The 16645-nt window shown below is 37.5% G+C and overlaps 1 protein-coding gene across 8 annotated transcripts in view; it reads left to right on the top strand.

The window, feature by feature from the left end:
• Positions 1-968: 968 nt before the first annotated feature.
• TTC29 (tetratricopeptide repeat domain 29) overlaps positions 969-16645 on the top strand; it is a 284139-nt gene continuing 268462 nt past the window's right edge. For 4 of the 8 annotated variants that reach the window (XR_009212917.1, XM_058436801.1, XM_058436802.1 and 1 more), the window contains exons 1-4: positions 971-1125; positions 1752-1798; positions 6839-6936; positions 9057-9140. Coding sequence is in view for 7 of the 8 variants with exons in the window: in XM_058436801.1 (XP_058292784.1) it covers positions 6845-6936; positions 9057-9140 (176 nt within the window). In the remaining variant the exon portion in view is untranslated. Of the gene's footprint in view, positions 1126-1751; positions 1799-4132; positions 4331-6838; positions 6937-9056; positions 9141-16645 lie in introns of those variants that run through there. The other 4 variants (XM_032148009.2, XM_032148004.2, XM_058436800.1 and 1 more) reach the window with 3 other exon arrangements.

Here is a 16645-nt window from a genome sequence, read left to right as displayed (position 1 = left end):
GGAGCCCAATTGCAGATAGTCACAGTGATCATTGAATGTATAATGTAAACTTACTGGGAAATAATTTAGTAATTTGTTACAGCAAATCAGATGTTAGAATGAAAGTGTGGTTATGGTTGATATGCCTGTACTCCAAATAGAATCGATTTATGGTTAATAGAATGATTCGTGTGAGCAATATTGCTGGCTCGTTCTCCTACAATGTGTGACAGTAGACTAGGAACAAAAGCCTAACTTTCCAGCTCTTCAGTATTTTAGAAGTAACGAGTGGCAAGCCTCACTCTCTTGCCCCATATATATATGAGGGAATGAGCAAGGAGGCTCACTTCCTTACACTCATGTCTGAGAGAAGAGATGCAATGATGGGCCGAGATTAATAGGATGATATTTATTTGGTGTAAATATAAAACCCTGAGTTTCAGGTAAAAATGCAAAACAAATAAGGACAGATGCAGGGAGATTCTCTGAAAGAGACCTTGAGTATTTAGCGAACCACAATTCAAAACTGAATTGTCTGTGGGGACAGGACAGGAAAAGGCATTTGTGGTGGGTTCTGACTGCAAGAGAGGCTGAGGAAGAGGAGAATGAATGACTTAGCTAGATGGATAAATTGGCTTCAGGTGACGGGGCTCATGAATGCCTGGCTCAGCGTTTTCCCATCAATCCTGTGGACAAAAGGGAAATGAAGAAAAAACATTGAGAATGCAAGGCCACGAAAGAAATCAAAGTGGCAAATTCGAGCCCCTTGGGTTATGCGAAAATGCCTAAAAGCGAGCCAACTTCTGAAAGTAGCCTTGCTTGAAAAGCCTCCGCTGTCTGGGGGCCCCGCCCGGCCGTCAGTAAGCTCCACCCCTCTCCAGACTCCGCCCCCAAGCCCGAAGAGTCTGGGAGCTGCCCCAATCCCGAGGCCCGGTTTAGCCTAACACCACCCCCGGCCGTCCTGCCTCGCCTCTCTGTTTCCCTGGAGACGCTCTCGGCGTCTCCTCTCTCCGCGCCAGCGGAGCCAGGCCTCGGAATCACTCAGAGAGGAGGGGGCAGCGCCAACGCCCAGCACCTGCCGCCGGTGGGGGACTGACTTCGGCGGAACGGAAAACTGGAGTTGTTTCCCTGGGCCAGTGCACCGAGGTTCGTGACGGCAGGGGCGAGGTTGGGACAGGACTTCCTCAGCTCCTTGGAGAGGCGGGCTGTTCTTCAGGCAGCCCCTTCCCTGACCCCTACAGCCCTTCCCCCATCAGTCTTTCTCAAGCTTCCTGAGTCCAGGCCCTCGCCACTTACCTCAATAAACGAATTGAAAGAGAAGTAAGGAAAGGCGCCAGTTCCTCTTGCTCCCCGGTTTACCTGACCATCTGAGGGGAGTGAAAAACTAGGCATAGGATAAGTCCTTTAGTCCTGTTGAGAACTAGGTGGGAACAGAAAGGGAACTGAGATGCTCTCGGTTTTTGGCAAAGAAAACTGTATCTCGTAATTTTGAGAGAACAAATGATTATCCCTAATGTCACATTTGTATTGAAATACATCAATACATTTACATATTTCAGATGTTTTGGCATTTCACTGATTTAGTGATTCGTTTCTCTCGTAGGATCTATACTTGGGGATTTTCTTTAAAAGTTCATCAAACTTAGACGGTAGGAAGTATTGTTGTAAGAGTGAATCTTATTCCATGACTTGGGGCGGGGAGAGGAGTTACACTACTGACTGATTTTAAACTTCTTTTCTTCTTTGTATTATCTTTGCTTCCTGATTTTCAGGCTGAAGTCTATAAGCGTGGAGAGACCATTAGCAGCAATCTGCAAATGTAAGTCAGGTGAAATACGGCTTGCCTTCAAACTCATTTCTTGCTTGATTTTGTGATTTAGCCATCAATGTCAGTTGGTAGGAAATGTGTTTTCTATTTATTTTACTTAACAAACTACCCACAAGAGAGTGCCAGAAGTGTCCAAAAATTATGATACCGGGAATAAACATTATTAGTGACTCTTTATAAACTTAATTTTTTTTTTTTTTTTTTTACTTAGGGAGCATAATTAGTGATATTTCTTCTGTAGTTTTCGTTAAACTTTGATAGTAAAAGAGCTTGTGATAATATGAAAAGTTTTAATTCTTATGAATGATTTTTAGTAAAATCATATTTGTTTTGAACTCGTGATGATGTATAATAAACTTGCTTACTGTGGTTTACTGGCTTTATTTCTCTCATCTCAGTTTTTACTCCAAAGTGACTGAACCCTGGAGACACTGGTCAGCCTCAGACATAGTCATTCTCCAAGTAGCCTCCGTTTACACAGTAGTAGGTCTCCCTCCTTTGTGTTTCCTGATAAAGGCATCTCTGGGGATAGAGGGCAGAAGGGTTACTCTTTGAAGAATTTTACTTGGGGGCCAAAAATTTAAACTCACACCATGGGACACATTCAGCCTGACCTAGCACTCTCAAACCTTTCATCCTGTATTTCTCCATTCTCATTTGTCTTTGCATGTGGGGGCCAAACTTAGAGATTATAACTGTGATACAAGAGCCAACCAGCAGATCAAAGAGTGCACCAAATCTCTTCTGAATACCAACAGTGGAATGGCTTCAGGCGGCCTTTTGATCTTTGTCTCGGCACCCGATGGTGCCACACTGTAGCACTGCCCACTTGCTGGCACTGGGGGAGGTGCCTCTGGGTCCTCCTAAAAGGCTGATTCAGTCTGAGCTCCTGGGGCTAAGCTCATTTTGGTGGCAGCCAAAGAGGTATCTTTCATTCTTCTTCTTTCTTACTCACCTGAACCTGAGCAATTTCCCTTCCTGCAGCCACACCCATCTTGTGTGTTTTCCCCTGAGATGTTGATCTAGGAGAACCCTAAGGAGGTGCCATAACTAACGGTGATATGCTCCATTTATGCTACAGGCCTGGGTCAGTCACTTCATAGCACTAGTCCCATTCTTCATTGTTGAGTCTAGATTGGCGCTCACATGGGAACTGAGAATGCTGTCTGACCAACACCAGGAAAATGATGCAACTCATATTAACAAAGACCAAAAGGCTTTCTTTACAGGTATTTAATTTAATGTAAGTACTGCAAACCCTGCTTGAACTTATAAGGCATAAAAGATGGCAATTACTTAGATAAGAAAGTAATTTGTTACAGGACCCCTTTACATATTTGGTGCATTCAAAATATTAACTGTGTCATAAAATTCAGATCACACATTATCTGTTGTGTAAAACAAAATGTCTTATGTGGCCACATATTGATTCTGAGAAACAAAATTCCCTTTCCTGATAGGCATAGATAAGGTAGGATGTGGGATTCAGAAACAAAGAGAAAGCCTGTTCAACTTCCACCCTGACTCTAAGCTTAAACTTTCCAACATAGATTGATTGAGGGATATTTTTTCCAACATGCTTTTTTTTTTCCACTTTATCATTCAGCTCTGATAACTTTTTTTCCACTTTATCATTCAGCTCTGACCACCCCCCATTCAGAGTTTGTGCCTTGAGGCTTGCCAGCAGGGCTTGCAGTACTTACATTAAACTAAATTTAAGAGTAAAGGTGCTCCTGCTGCTAATGTTCTCAGATCAGAGGAGAGCAAAATGAAGGAGCTGGCAGCTGAAACTTTAATGGTAGGAAACGTTGACTCAGAATTTGAAAAAAAAAAAAAAAAAGCTCAGTTGATCTGTATGACAAAGAAGACATATCCCTCTCCATGTATGTCATTTGCATTTGGTTTCTATTCCATGCTTACATTTTCTAACAAAAATCATCGAACTCAAGTAAACATCAAAAAGGATAAATTTTATATAACATGCTGGTATGCCAACTTTGGTGGGAAGTTATATGCACCTCGATGAGCTATGTTGGCTGGATCAGCACCTCTGGGGGCTGCTCTCTTTTATCTGTCTACAAATAGCTGGATGTTCTTAGTATTCAAGGAAATTGCAAGCACTGTTCCTCATTTTGAAGCTCCTTGGTGAACTCTTCAAAGACCCCTGCAATTATGAAGAGATTACCCTGGCCCCAGTGGACACTGCATAATGCTTTGGCAAGTAAAGTGGGGCTTTTAGAAAAGAGTCTAAAATTTATAGAGGATGGAATGCCCCACATGAGGCAAACTTAGTTGTTTTGCTTTCTCCCTTTTGAAATTTACTAGGGCTACACTGGTCTGGGTTAAGAACTTAGATGATTCCGATGTTCACTGTAACACTGAAGACTCTAGAACTCTGGAAAAGTCTTCACAGCTCCTCTGGAGTAAGCTCTTGGGAGGCCCGTTTGAGGAGTTTTGGTGTCCCTTCAAACCTCACATGAATCATAACTTCTTTCCATATGCTCTGTATGATGCTGCCATTTAGTAAGTTCTTGTTATTCCAGTAACTCAACTATTTAATATAACATCTAATCAGAAAAATAGATTTTTAAAATTAAAAAAATTGTCATTATGTTATGAAATTATGAAGGATAATATAGTATGTTTCTAATGTTTAGTCTGTAGGAGAGGACTAACGTTTGCTGTTTAAATTGTGCACTTTAAAGCTACAACTGCATAAAAATAAGTGGGCATTTTGTTTCATAGATCATATCATGCCTTGATAAACTGGTAGTACTAGGATTCTATTATATTTAAAATAAACCACTGATCTCCATTAGAATTCTCTTTAATTATGTAAAAAATTATTTTTAGGCCAGGGTAATAATCTTTCTCAAAAACACAGCTGTCTATTTCTACACTGAATTTCAGAAGATTTTCTCTCGTCTTAGTGCTTCTGCACCCCCACCTCCACCATGGCTTTGTAGCACTAGAGGAATATTGTGTCTCAGCTATCCACAGGTGGTTCTATTTCAGGTTTGACTACATCTCACCTTCTCTACTCCTACCTAAGCCACCACTCTCTCTCCCCTGTATTTCACAGGAGGCTTTGGGCTGGCCTCTCTTCTGTTTACCCTTTCTCCAACTACAGTCTAACCTGAAAGAAAAACTCAGAGTGATCCTTTCAGGATGAAAGTCAGATCGTGTCAATTCTATGCTCTGTATCCTCCAATGGATTCTTACCTCAATGAGAAAGCCAGTTTTTACAGTAACCCTCAAGACATTACATTATTGGGACACCCAACAAAATTCTCCACAATGTCTTTGAGCTTGTCTCCTTCTACTTTTATTCATCCCTTTGCCATTGGTGAGCATCTGGGTAGTTTCTAGTTCTCTGCTTCGTTTTCCAGCAGAGAATCTTATCAACATCTGAGGTTCTATATATTTTGCTTATTTGTGTATTGTCTTTCTCCATATTTAGCCCCATACTGCAAAGTCTGTGAAATCAGAGAGTTTTGTCTTTTTCTTCACTGCTGTATCTTTGGCACCTAGAACAGTGCCTGGCACCAAATAGGAGCTCATTAAATATCTGCTAAATATATTCAGGGCCCAGATTTTATTGTGATCTTCCCTGGGTCACACAGGTAGTAATGCTGAAGATAAGCCATTTACAACCTAAAACAAGCCTTTCAGTTACTTGATGAAGCTAAGAGTACAGGTCAAACCTGGTGGACATAGAGGGGGTGGGATCAGGAGCCCCTGGCCTTTTGGATGCCTCTCTATTTAACAGAAGCATGCGTTCTTTTGCGTCTGAGAGCCCTTGCACCATGTAACAATTTTTCTATTCTAAGTTCACAGACATCATGTCCACACTTCTTCCTCTTTGGAGTAGGATTTAGATAATTTGATTTTATAGACTAGCCTTGCTAACCACTGTGGCACACTGCATTTTCCAAAAAGGGCTGTAACAATATCTACCATGCCATATTCTTTTCTTACAATGAAACTTTGACACTCTCCTATCAATAGGTGGTTCTGTATTCATTTGCCTTGAATCTGGGTGAACTTGTTATTATAGTAGAAGTGGATGTTATGTGACTTCCAAGGGTAGACCCTAAAAGGGGATAAAGCTTCTGCCTGGCTTTTCTCTAAAATACTTGCCTTTGGAGCCTGGAGCTGCTACATAACAAGTCTTAGGTTGCCATGATGTGAGGAAGCCCATGCCACATGAGGAGACCACATGTATGAGTTCTGGCAGATAGCCCCAGTTGAGTCCCAGCTAACAGTTAGCATCAACCACTAGCAAAGTGAGTGAAGACACTTCAAGGTGATTCCTGTCCCCTATCATTGGGTTACTACAGCTTCTGAGTTTTTTCAGCAGAGGCTCCCATCACCATGGAGGAGAAAAAATCCATGCCTATCATACCCTGTCCTTATTCCTGACCCTTGTAAAGTGTGAGATAAAGTTGTTTTAAACAACTTTTAAAAAACAGTACATTTTGAAGTGATTCATTATATTGTTATGGCTGTGTGCTTTCTCAGGGCAGCTGTCTCCTTGTTGAGAATTGTTCTTATCATCCATCACATCTAAGGGAAAGCCTTTATTTGTGAGTGATAAGGCTTTTAGAAAACAGCAAGTATGAGCAATTTCCAATTATTGATTGTAACAGGAAAGCAACACATAAACATTAGAAATCCATAGCTATCCTAAAAATCTTTATTCTTTAATTGCAATCATGTCACTTACAAAACTCTTACCAAAGATGCCAACTGAACCATCAATGCATTTATCAAATTTTCTTCTTATCTACTTTGTGCTGAAGATACAGACAAATAATAAATTGGCCAAAAAGCAGACAATGGAAGAAAATAATGAGAGAAGAAACCTGCAGAATCCACTCACTGAACATCATTCCTGAATAACACAGCTGTAGCACTACACATAGGCATTCTCAACTAAGATGACAGACTGTAAATCTCTAATAATGTTTTAAAGGATCCTTTGAAAGATTTATTCTTTAAAATACAATTTCTACTTATTTCTTTTTGTAGTCCGAAATGACCACCCTGCCCTCACTGCCCATGACACGCCCGAAGCTTACAGCCTTAGCCAGACAGAAGCTGCCTTGCTCCTCCAGAAAAATTCCAAGGTACGTGCCCCTGGTTTTTTAACTTATTTTCCTACAGAATGAATTTTCTGTAGTAAATGTCAATAATGTATCTCAGAAAATAAAATCATTTCAAGAGAAGAGAAAAATACCTTGTTATATTGAGAGTATTGAAATCTGCTGTTTCAAAAGGATTTATGAACCACATTCAAATGCTGCAAATATATTTATTTATTTATTAATCTAGGCTTATTTCATCATTTTATTTCCTATTGCAATTATATCATGGTTCCCGTAGAGTTTTGGAGATAAGTTTCCTGTTTTAAATGTGTATGGAGAACAGAAAGCAGAAGCTTTGGGAACGAAAGGTGTAAAGCTTTTTTCTTTTTAAGGCAGAGTCTTACTCTATCACCTAGGCTGGATTGCAGTGGTGTGATCTCAGCTCACTGCAATCTCTGCCTCCTGGGTTAAGCAATTATTGTGCCTCAGCCTCCTGAGTAGCTGGGACCACAGGCATGCAGCACTATTCCCAGCTAAGTTTTTGTATTTTTAGTAGAGACCGGTTTCACCATGTTGGCCAGGCTGGTCTTGAACTCCTGGCCTCAAGTGATTCACCCAACTTGGCCTCCCCAAATGCTGGGATTGCAGGGATGAGCCACCATGCCCAGACTGAAAGGTGTAATGCTTTTAATCTACAAAGTCCCAAGGGCTGACTTCTGTTTTGGAAGGAGGGTAGAGCCTTACTTGTGGGGTAGATTGGCAGGCAAGAATCAGCTCCTGAAATGATGCTGGAGCCTGAAAATGCATCATCAAACTGCTGCTGCCCATGAATGGCTGCTGAGCTACTCAAATTGTCACTGAGGAAATGCAGGGCAGAGAAATTGATACATTTTGTCATAATTATGAATATTAACTGATTGTGCTATTTTGAAATTGCCATTTGTAATTCTATTGACTTTTGGTAATATACATATTATTTACCAATATAAATAGTTTGCATACGTAGGTTTATTTTCTTTATATGCCTACTTTTCCATTCCTGCAAGGCATAATGATCAAAGTATTAGGAGGCTTCTTTGTTCTCATGCCTCATTTTTAGTATTTCTAGGAAAGGCCAAAGCCCCTGGAACAAAATAAATACATTCAGCCAAACTAACATAAAAATTCTTTTGAAATAGTAAATCAAAATTTTCTTTTCCTATAGCAGAGAAATCTTTCAATGAATGCCTAATTCATGTGTGTATACTATAATATATATACATACATATTTTTGTTTTACTTTTGAATAATGTAAAATATTTATGAAGTCTGAAAAAGCTTATTCTTTCTGTCTTTTTAAAGGATTTAATTTATATTTTGTTTTCAAGGTGAGCAAAAGCATAGCCAAATCTCATATCCTTAGGATAGGATGAGTTTTAAAGAAAATGTTTTCTGGTATTCATTTTATTGAAGAAAAATATTTTTATCATACCCACAAAAGGCAAAGTTTGTATCAACATTCTTTAATAGCTTCTGAATAAAACACTGATATTTGTTTAGTTCCATATCATCATAGTTATGAGAGGTTGATAGCATGCTTATTTTTAAAAGTGCAAAAGGGTGTAAAGAATGAATGCACTACAAGTATAATACATTTTCAATAAGGGCTTCTTAAAATGATTTTGCACCTTGAACATTTAATAATTTGAGTTTTATGTGTGATTAAAAAAACTATTCAAAGAGCATTTCAGGACAAAATTGAGTAATGTTTGGAACAAATTCATGTTACACATTTGAATCAAACAGGTGTTCTTGGCTCAGGATTCTGTGCCAAACAATATATAACTTCAGCAGTTGGAAAGTTACACCATGAAAAAATGTGAGCAAAATAGAAGGTCTTATAAGCTTTGAGGAGAAGACTCTTAAGTAGAAAGTGAATTATTTCAAGGTGTTGGTGTTTTATTTGTTTACACAATGGGTTTAATATTCTTCCTTCTCATTTTCCATTCAGGAAAGATAAAATTTTGAAATGATCAACCAACGACCTAACTCTATAGCTATTGCATTTATTACATATGGTATTATACTCTGAATATTTCTATTCTCCTGGTGGCATTTTATGTGTTTGATAGCTTTTCAACTTGATAAGGTGGTGCTTTATTATTTCTTTCTATTTCATTTAGGTCTCAATTGATCAAAGAAAAAGATGACATAGATCATTATCTAGAGGTGAATTTCAAAGGATTATCAAAAGAGGAGGTTGCAGCGTAAGTACAACCTTTAAAGGTACTTTAATATAAAGTTTGTTTCTTTTGTCTTGATTCTTTATTGAAATTTCAATTTTCCTGTGTAATATACTTTTTCATTGGAACATGGCATTTAAAAATTAGAGCTCATATTAAATAGTGATAAGTCATGTCTATTGATCTCACACATATCAAAGTCTTTAATTTTATGGCTCTCAAAATTCCCATATTTACCAAGATATTATACTATCACATTTGCAATACTTAGTTAAGTCTGTGCTATTAATTGCTTATTAACCTTCGTTTTAAGGTGTGTTGTCTCCATGGGAAAGAAAAAAGCTTTAAGAAAAAGATTTATATATCTTTTCTCCTGGTGATTAAAGAAAAAGAAACACCTTACTAATGTACTAATATGTCTCCTTTTCCACCCAAGCACTCACAAAAAGAACCAATGGATCATAGTTTATTCATTAATTTTTAAATAATTCTAAATTGTCTAGATTTATTTTTTAGATGAACGACACAAACTTTGACATTTTATCACCAGTTAGCATCTAATTTATGGGATGAATAAAAGCAGTACAAAAATCAATGTAGGTTAGTGAGAAATGAACAGAAACTTAGAATAATAGCTAAACAGGTTTAATATTTCTTACCTATACTTAGTGGCTCTGTTATCAGATCTTTTCATGTAAGTATTGAAAAATGGAAATCTTGTAAATTTACACGTATCTTATGGAATTCATTAATTGTTTCAATTAAAATATTTTATGCAACAAATGTTTTTAAAAGATTCTCTCTATTAATTTGTCTAATGCTCTGGGATTCTACTGAAACGGTGTTGCTAATGATATTTTGGTGTAGGTTTGATATATTCTAAAGTTCTAAGTCTCTTGGTGTTTTCCATTTTATCAGATATTATCTTTGTCAATTTGCATATAACATGGAAAAACACAGTCATTTATTTTGTCAATAACTACTTTATAGAATGACAAAAGTTTACAGTAGCTGTAATCACTCACTTCTGCAGAGCTCTACAGACTACAATGTATATGGTGTGTGGGATTTTTGGTTAAATGCTATTCTGATGATTAATTCTTTAACTTTCCGTGATAACCTGTTAGGTAAAATTTAAGGCCAATATTGTATGATAGTACAACTACTTCTTAAAAGAAAAATATATGTATGCCATATTTGGATTCTGATTTAAATATTATATCCAAATAGTTTTAACTGGCTTAAGAATTGGAATTAAATTAAAAACTAAACATGCTACACATAATTTCAACAAACTAGAAGTCCATAAACTAAAAGTCTACTGACATTTAAGTTTTCGGTGCCGGCTGAAGAAAAACTTTATCTAAGACAATGCAAAATAGGCTATGGTGATGAGTATTCTCTTAATATTATTTTTCCAGTAAAGATACTGCCAAATTGATTTCAAATTCATCATTACACTATTGACAACAGTAACAGTGGGTAATTCTCAGGCCTTACTACAATATTCTCCTTAAAGTTTCCTTCACTTCAGTGCTTTCTTAGACCAAAGATCTTTCTGTAAGATAGTGGATGCAAATCATTAGTATGGAGATAGCTTGTACACAGGTCATTATTACGCTTTTGATTGATACACATTCTAGACCTTGCCCTAGACAGACTAATTGAATAGCATAAAAAGGAGAAAATTGATGAATGATTTCAGCATCTCCAGCAATGCCCAGCAGGTGCCATGAAGAATTATGCATAGTCTGTTAGCCAGGGAATTACTGCATCAAACTCTTTATAGCCATTCAGCTCTAAAAAGATAAATTGATCAACAAACATTTATTAAGTACTCACTTTATATCTAATACTAGGTTTTTTACAGTGGGAGAGACAATGATATTTTATTGTAAAATACTTGGCCCCATCCTGGAGCCTTAACATCTATTTGAGACAATAAGACCTATGAGCAGGAGACAAATATGAAATGATCAAGTGCCGACTGTATTGTGAGGTGCAGCCTAGAGGTCAAGAAACAATCAGAGAAGACTAAGACTATAGGATAGAACTTCTTAAGGAAAATAGATTTTGAGTTTGGCTCCCTGTCTGATTGCATTATAAAATTATCTAACTGGTAAGTCATAGATCTTCAGTATACGAAAATGTAATGGGTAGAAATGGAAGAATCAAATCAGGCAAAAACAATGTCTAAGATATATCCTCAAATCCCTCTCTCTACTGCCTTATTCATTATTTAATATGGTGATCGATATATTTGTGTATACTCGTTAATACAATTGATGTACACTGGCTTTGATATCCCATAGTACACATATGCTCTGTGTCTAGTTTCAAAATAACCTCTCATCATGTACCCCAAAATATGCCAACCTACCTATGTGTGAACTCACACGCTGTGACTTTCCTCCCAATGTGATGGGTAGAGAGTTCCTACTGTCATCTAAGCATGGTCCCTCTGCTTGTGCTCTGCATCTCATCCCCTTACCTGCTCCCAAGACTTCCTTCTGCAGTTAAATTTGTTTTTCACCTATACCATCAATTTCTCCTTTTTCATTGGATCGATCTCACTAGTATTCATTTCTACTCAAACATTTTTCTTGACGTCTTATCCCCTTCCAGGTTCTACTCCATTTTGCTCTACCCAAGACAGCAAGCAAAGTGCTGTCTTAATATTTTCACATTTCATTTTTGCCTCAGTTGACTCTAAATAGCTTTCCAACCCCCATACTTACTGAAATGCCTCTTCAGGGTCACCTGTGACCCCTTTTTTTGTCACATCTAATAGTTATGTTTCTGTTCCCAGCTTCCTTGATGTCTTCACAGCATTTGACCGAGTTGAACGCTCTCATCTTCTTGAACATTGTGTGCTTGTGACTTTCAGGATGCCATATTCTATGGTTTTTCTCCACACTGGAGCACTTCAGTCTTTTTTGCAGGCTGGCTTTCTCTTTCCAAACTCTCAGTGGTGAGGTGCCCAAAGGCTGGGTCCTAGGTGCACTTCAGCCACACTCTCAACCTGGACCCAGTCTTATAGCTTTAAACATCAGCAATAACCCGATGGCTACTCAATTTATAAATCCAGCACTGACCTCTCCATCAAGCTGAAAGTTTTTAGATCCAACTGCCTCCTTGATGTGTCTACTTGGATATATCACAGACATCCCAAGGTTAATATAACCCAAAACTGGACTCTTGCTTCACCCCTACTCCTCTCCTATCCCCAATATTCATCCCACAGCCTTTCCTCAATTCAGCAAATAACATCAAGGCAGCCTTGAGTCTTACCTTGCTTACTGCTACCCCCCCTCTAATCCATCAGTATGCCCGATCAGCTACAACTCCAAAATATATCCCGTGTTCATCTCCTGGTCTTCATTGCGGAGCTGCCATCATGTGTGCTAAGATCGCTTAAATGATCATATAACTGCTCTTCCCACACCCACTCTCACTCCACCACACTCCTCCTGCTAGAGTGGTCTTTTGAAAACATTAGATCATGACATTCCCCTGCTTAAAATCTGCCAATAGCTTCCCATTCTTCACCTGCCCTGAAGCTGTGCATGGTCTGGACTTTACTGACCTCTCTGACCTTCTCTCTCTTTCTCCCCACCACTCTCTACTCCCGATGTGGCGTTATTGCTGACACTTCTTATGCAGGTGTCAACTTGAATGTGACCTCCACAGTGAGCCATTTCTTGACCTCATAATACAATGTAAATGAGTAAGCAAGCAGGATAAGCTAACATGTAGTTGTCACTGGAATGGCCAAACCCAAGTGATGGGGGTTTATTTTACTTGGGAATGGTAGAATCGTTCAAAGGCAAAAGCCTTCTGGGTTTTGTATCATCTACCTTCACAGAAGAAATTTCAGTATGCTTCGTTACTTTCTAAGTGACTAGATTGTTGTTGTGCCTTATAGGTGCATTTAAAAAAATCAAATCCATTGTATTCACATTCCATATTTGGTAATGATGATTTGACTTTAAACTTCAAAGTCAAATTTGACTTAGCAGTGAACTTCAAATGGTTCACTGCTACTATCTAACTGATTTTTAACAAGTACAGACAGTCATGTCAGAAGAGTTTCTGTATTTCTGAACTTCGGAGTTTTAATTCTGTATAGTATTATCAGAATGCATTATTGTTTTCAAAAAGAACTTAAAATATCACTTATTATCATATCATAATTACTTTGAGTAGCTAAGTAATAAAAGAGTCATTTATAGATTCAAATAAACATTTCTAGAGGGCACTTTACAGCTTTAGCTATGTATATGAGGAAACAAAATGATCTGGGGACAGAGTATGTTCATCTGCTCAATATTATTTTCTGCTTCAGATATCAAGTTCTGTTATGCAGAAGAATATATTTGGTTCAAAATTATGTGCATCTCTAAGATATTACTTTCTTTCCGAACATCTTATTTTTAGCATCATCAATGGGTGTTTATTGAGCATCACTTTGTCAGCAAGCTCAGTGGCAGTTAGGACTGTTTGTTACTATATTCAGTGAGTTTGGGCTGTAAAGAAACAAAGAACAATTTACTTTCATATCTTTTTTTTTTTTTTTTTTTTTGAGACGGAGTCTCGATCGGTCACCCAAACTGGAGTGCAGTGGCGCGATCTCAGCTCACTGCAAGCTCTGCTTCCTGGGTTCACGCCATTCTCCTGCCTTAGCCTCCCGAGTAGCTGGGACTACAGGCATCTGCCACCACGCCCAGCTAATTTTTTTTTGTATTTTTAGGAGAGATGGGGTTTCACCATGTTGGCAAGGATGGTCTCCATCTCCTAACCTCGTGATCCGCCCGCCTCGGCCTCCCAAAGTGCTGGGACTACAGGCGTGAACCACCACGCCCGGCCTACTTTCATATCTTTAAAGCCTTTTTCTCCTGCCTCATTTTGAATTGTATTATACTTACTCAAAGTAAATTAGTGTTTTGCCAGTCCACATTTTGTTTTTTGCAGATTAGGTTTTTATCTTGAATCTCAAAATTTTTGTCCAAAGATGCTTTTATGAACTACAAATATACTTTTTATATGCAAATCTAGCTTCTGGATTTGCACAATGCCCTGGCACTCCAACATATGGCACAAGATGAAGCCATTTATTTAAGATACAATATTTCATAATTCTTTATTGGAAGTTAGATCCTTTCAAGTGTACTCTTCCTCTGCTTCATTCATTTTTCTTTACTTTTGAAAATGTGAAATCATTTTGGTTTCTCTTAAAAAAGTTTGCTCTTTGGTAAAGTAATAAATTCTCTATGGAGGTTTGCAAATTAACTTCCTGAAGAAGCCAGTTGCCAAGCAAATGTTTACATGACTAATCTCCAGATGAGACAGAGATAGGTGGGCAGGAGAAGGAAGAACCCCTGTTTCCTGCTAGGAAAAGAAGATTTTGGTGTTCTAAAATGAAGAGAAAATTTCTTCCTTTCTCATGAATATTTTTAAAAAATAAGCGATTACAGAGAATGCAGATGGGAAGAGAGGAGGAATTGCCACTTCTTTTTGAAAAAATTCTGGCATTGTCTTCTAGATCAGATCTCTAGGATGTGAAACCAGGAATGAAAAGATCGTTTTGCCATGATTTAAAAGAAAAGGAAGAAAGAAAAGAAAGAGAAGGAAGGGAAGAAGAAGAAAAAGCAGAAAGAACAAGGGGGAAAAGACTGATATCAATAAAGTTTAAAATTGGGGAATTTAAAAAATGTAGTTGGAAGGAGCTTTTTAAAAAACAAAACAAGACAGAATAAAAGAACAATGTTCACTAGGTACAAAAAAAAAAGGTCTCAAATTTTCACCAAAACCAAATATAGAGATAAAAGAAAAGATTTCAAATGTCAACAGAACATAGAAATGCCAATTTCTTAGGCATTTATATCTTTGTGTCCTTTAGGAGTTTGCTTTAAAATACTATTTTCACATATGGTGTTTAAGCTTACCAGCTCTAATAGACATTAAAAAAAGATGTCTCTAAGAGGAAAGCATGGGAATCATGACTTGCAGCTCTGGCTATTATAGGAGCTGATTCCTTCTGCGGTTGAAAACTTGGCTTTGTTATGTAATACCTGTATTGTCTTAAGGAGGTTACCTGCTTTCTCCAATCTTTGCTTTCCACAACTATTTGGAGACCATAATAACAAGAAATTCTTAGAAGAATTAAATGAGATTCTCTATATGAAACACGTGTAGACGGCACTCAATTCAGACTATTATTAATTATCATTGCCCATTTTTCTTTGGCTTTTAAGCATTTATTAATAGTATAAATAACCTAAATATTTTGTATTAACTTAATGTGTTGATTTATGTAGTGATATTAATTTATCATTTCTCTTTAAATATGTATAGTTACATCTTTTGCTTTGTACTGAGTACCATTTTCATCATGTTCTAAAGGCAGAGTTTTAGATAACATGTATTTCAAACTTATAATACTAATCAATGAGGGGACATTTTTTTGTATAGACAGGGTCTCACTATGTTGCCCAGATTGAGCTTGAACTCCTGGCTTCATGCAGTCCTCTCACCTCAGCCTCCCAAAGTGCTGGCATTACAGCTGTGAGCCATTATGCCCAGCCAGATTTTTAAGAAAATTTCAAGTTGTAATAAAAGCTTTTCAGAAATGTACAGATAAACTCGCAATTTTAGAAATACACAGAATATAGCTGAAGGATGTGGTTCTTCCTGCAATAGCCCATAAACCTGTAAGTGCAAAATGCACTTCTCTATTTAAAAACCATTTGGGAAATTCCTTTTTCAGTGTCATAGGACAAAGTGATAAATAAAAAAAGATAAAAGGTGACAAGCACACAGGTACCACAGAGGATGAATCAGCCAGAACTGTCAGTCTGTGGGATAAACAATGATCCAGCCACATCACTCTCAATGTATGGGGCAAGATGGTTTTATTATGTTGAGTTTTGTCTTTGATAGTGTCTTCTCTCTGTATTAAGAAAACAGGGAAGATTAAAAACTATTTAGACCCTTTTCAAGTCTCCATTATGGCTAAAAAACAATCCTTAAAATTACTGAGGTTACTGCAACTATGGAAAAATCATCTCCCTGGCCTATACCCGTATCCTGTTCTGTTTTCTATGTTGGAAATTGGAGATGTTGTAATAACCAGCATCACCATCTCACTGTTTAAAGCAAAACCAAGTTATGGATTCAAAAGAACTCTTTTGCTTCACCAAGGTTTCCACAGATATTACCAGACCAGGGACTTTTCTGGGAAGCATAATCAGGTGATGCCCACCTCCAGATTAGAAGGGAACAGCATTATCATTCTCTTTTATTTTTATTTTTTAATTCTCTTTTAAAATAAAAGCATTTAAATGTCTAGTTATAAGCAATAAAAAAGAGAATATAAATTTGTAGGAGATACTTTTCCTTGATAGTTTTTATTATTTGGAAGCTTTTAAAACTTCATGTTTGTATTTCAGTGATTCTCTGAGACCATTTAAAATATGATTACCCTTTCTTTGATCTGGAAAGGCAACTTATCAAGATATATATATATATGT

Source organism: Hylobates moloch, unplaced genomic scaffold (genome assembly GCF_009828535.3).
Source record: "Hylobates moloch isolate HMO894 unplaced genomic scaffold, HMol_V3 SCAFFOLD_3, whole genome shotgun sequence".
In the NCBI taxonomy this organism is placed as follows: Eukaryota; Metazoa; Chordata; class Mammalia; order Primates; family Hylobatidae; genus Hylobates; species Hylobates moloch.
This window is presented reverse-complemented; position numbering and strand designations above follow the sequence as displayed.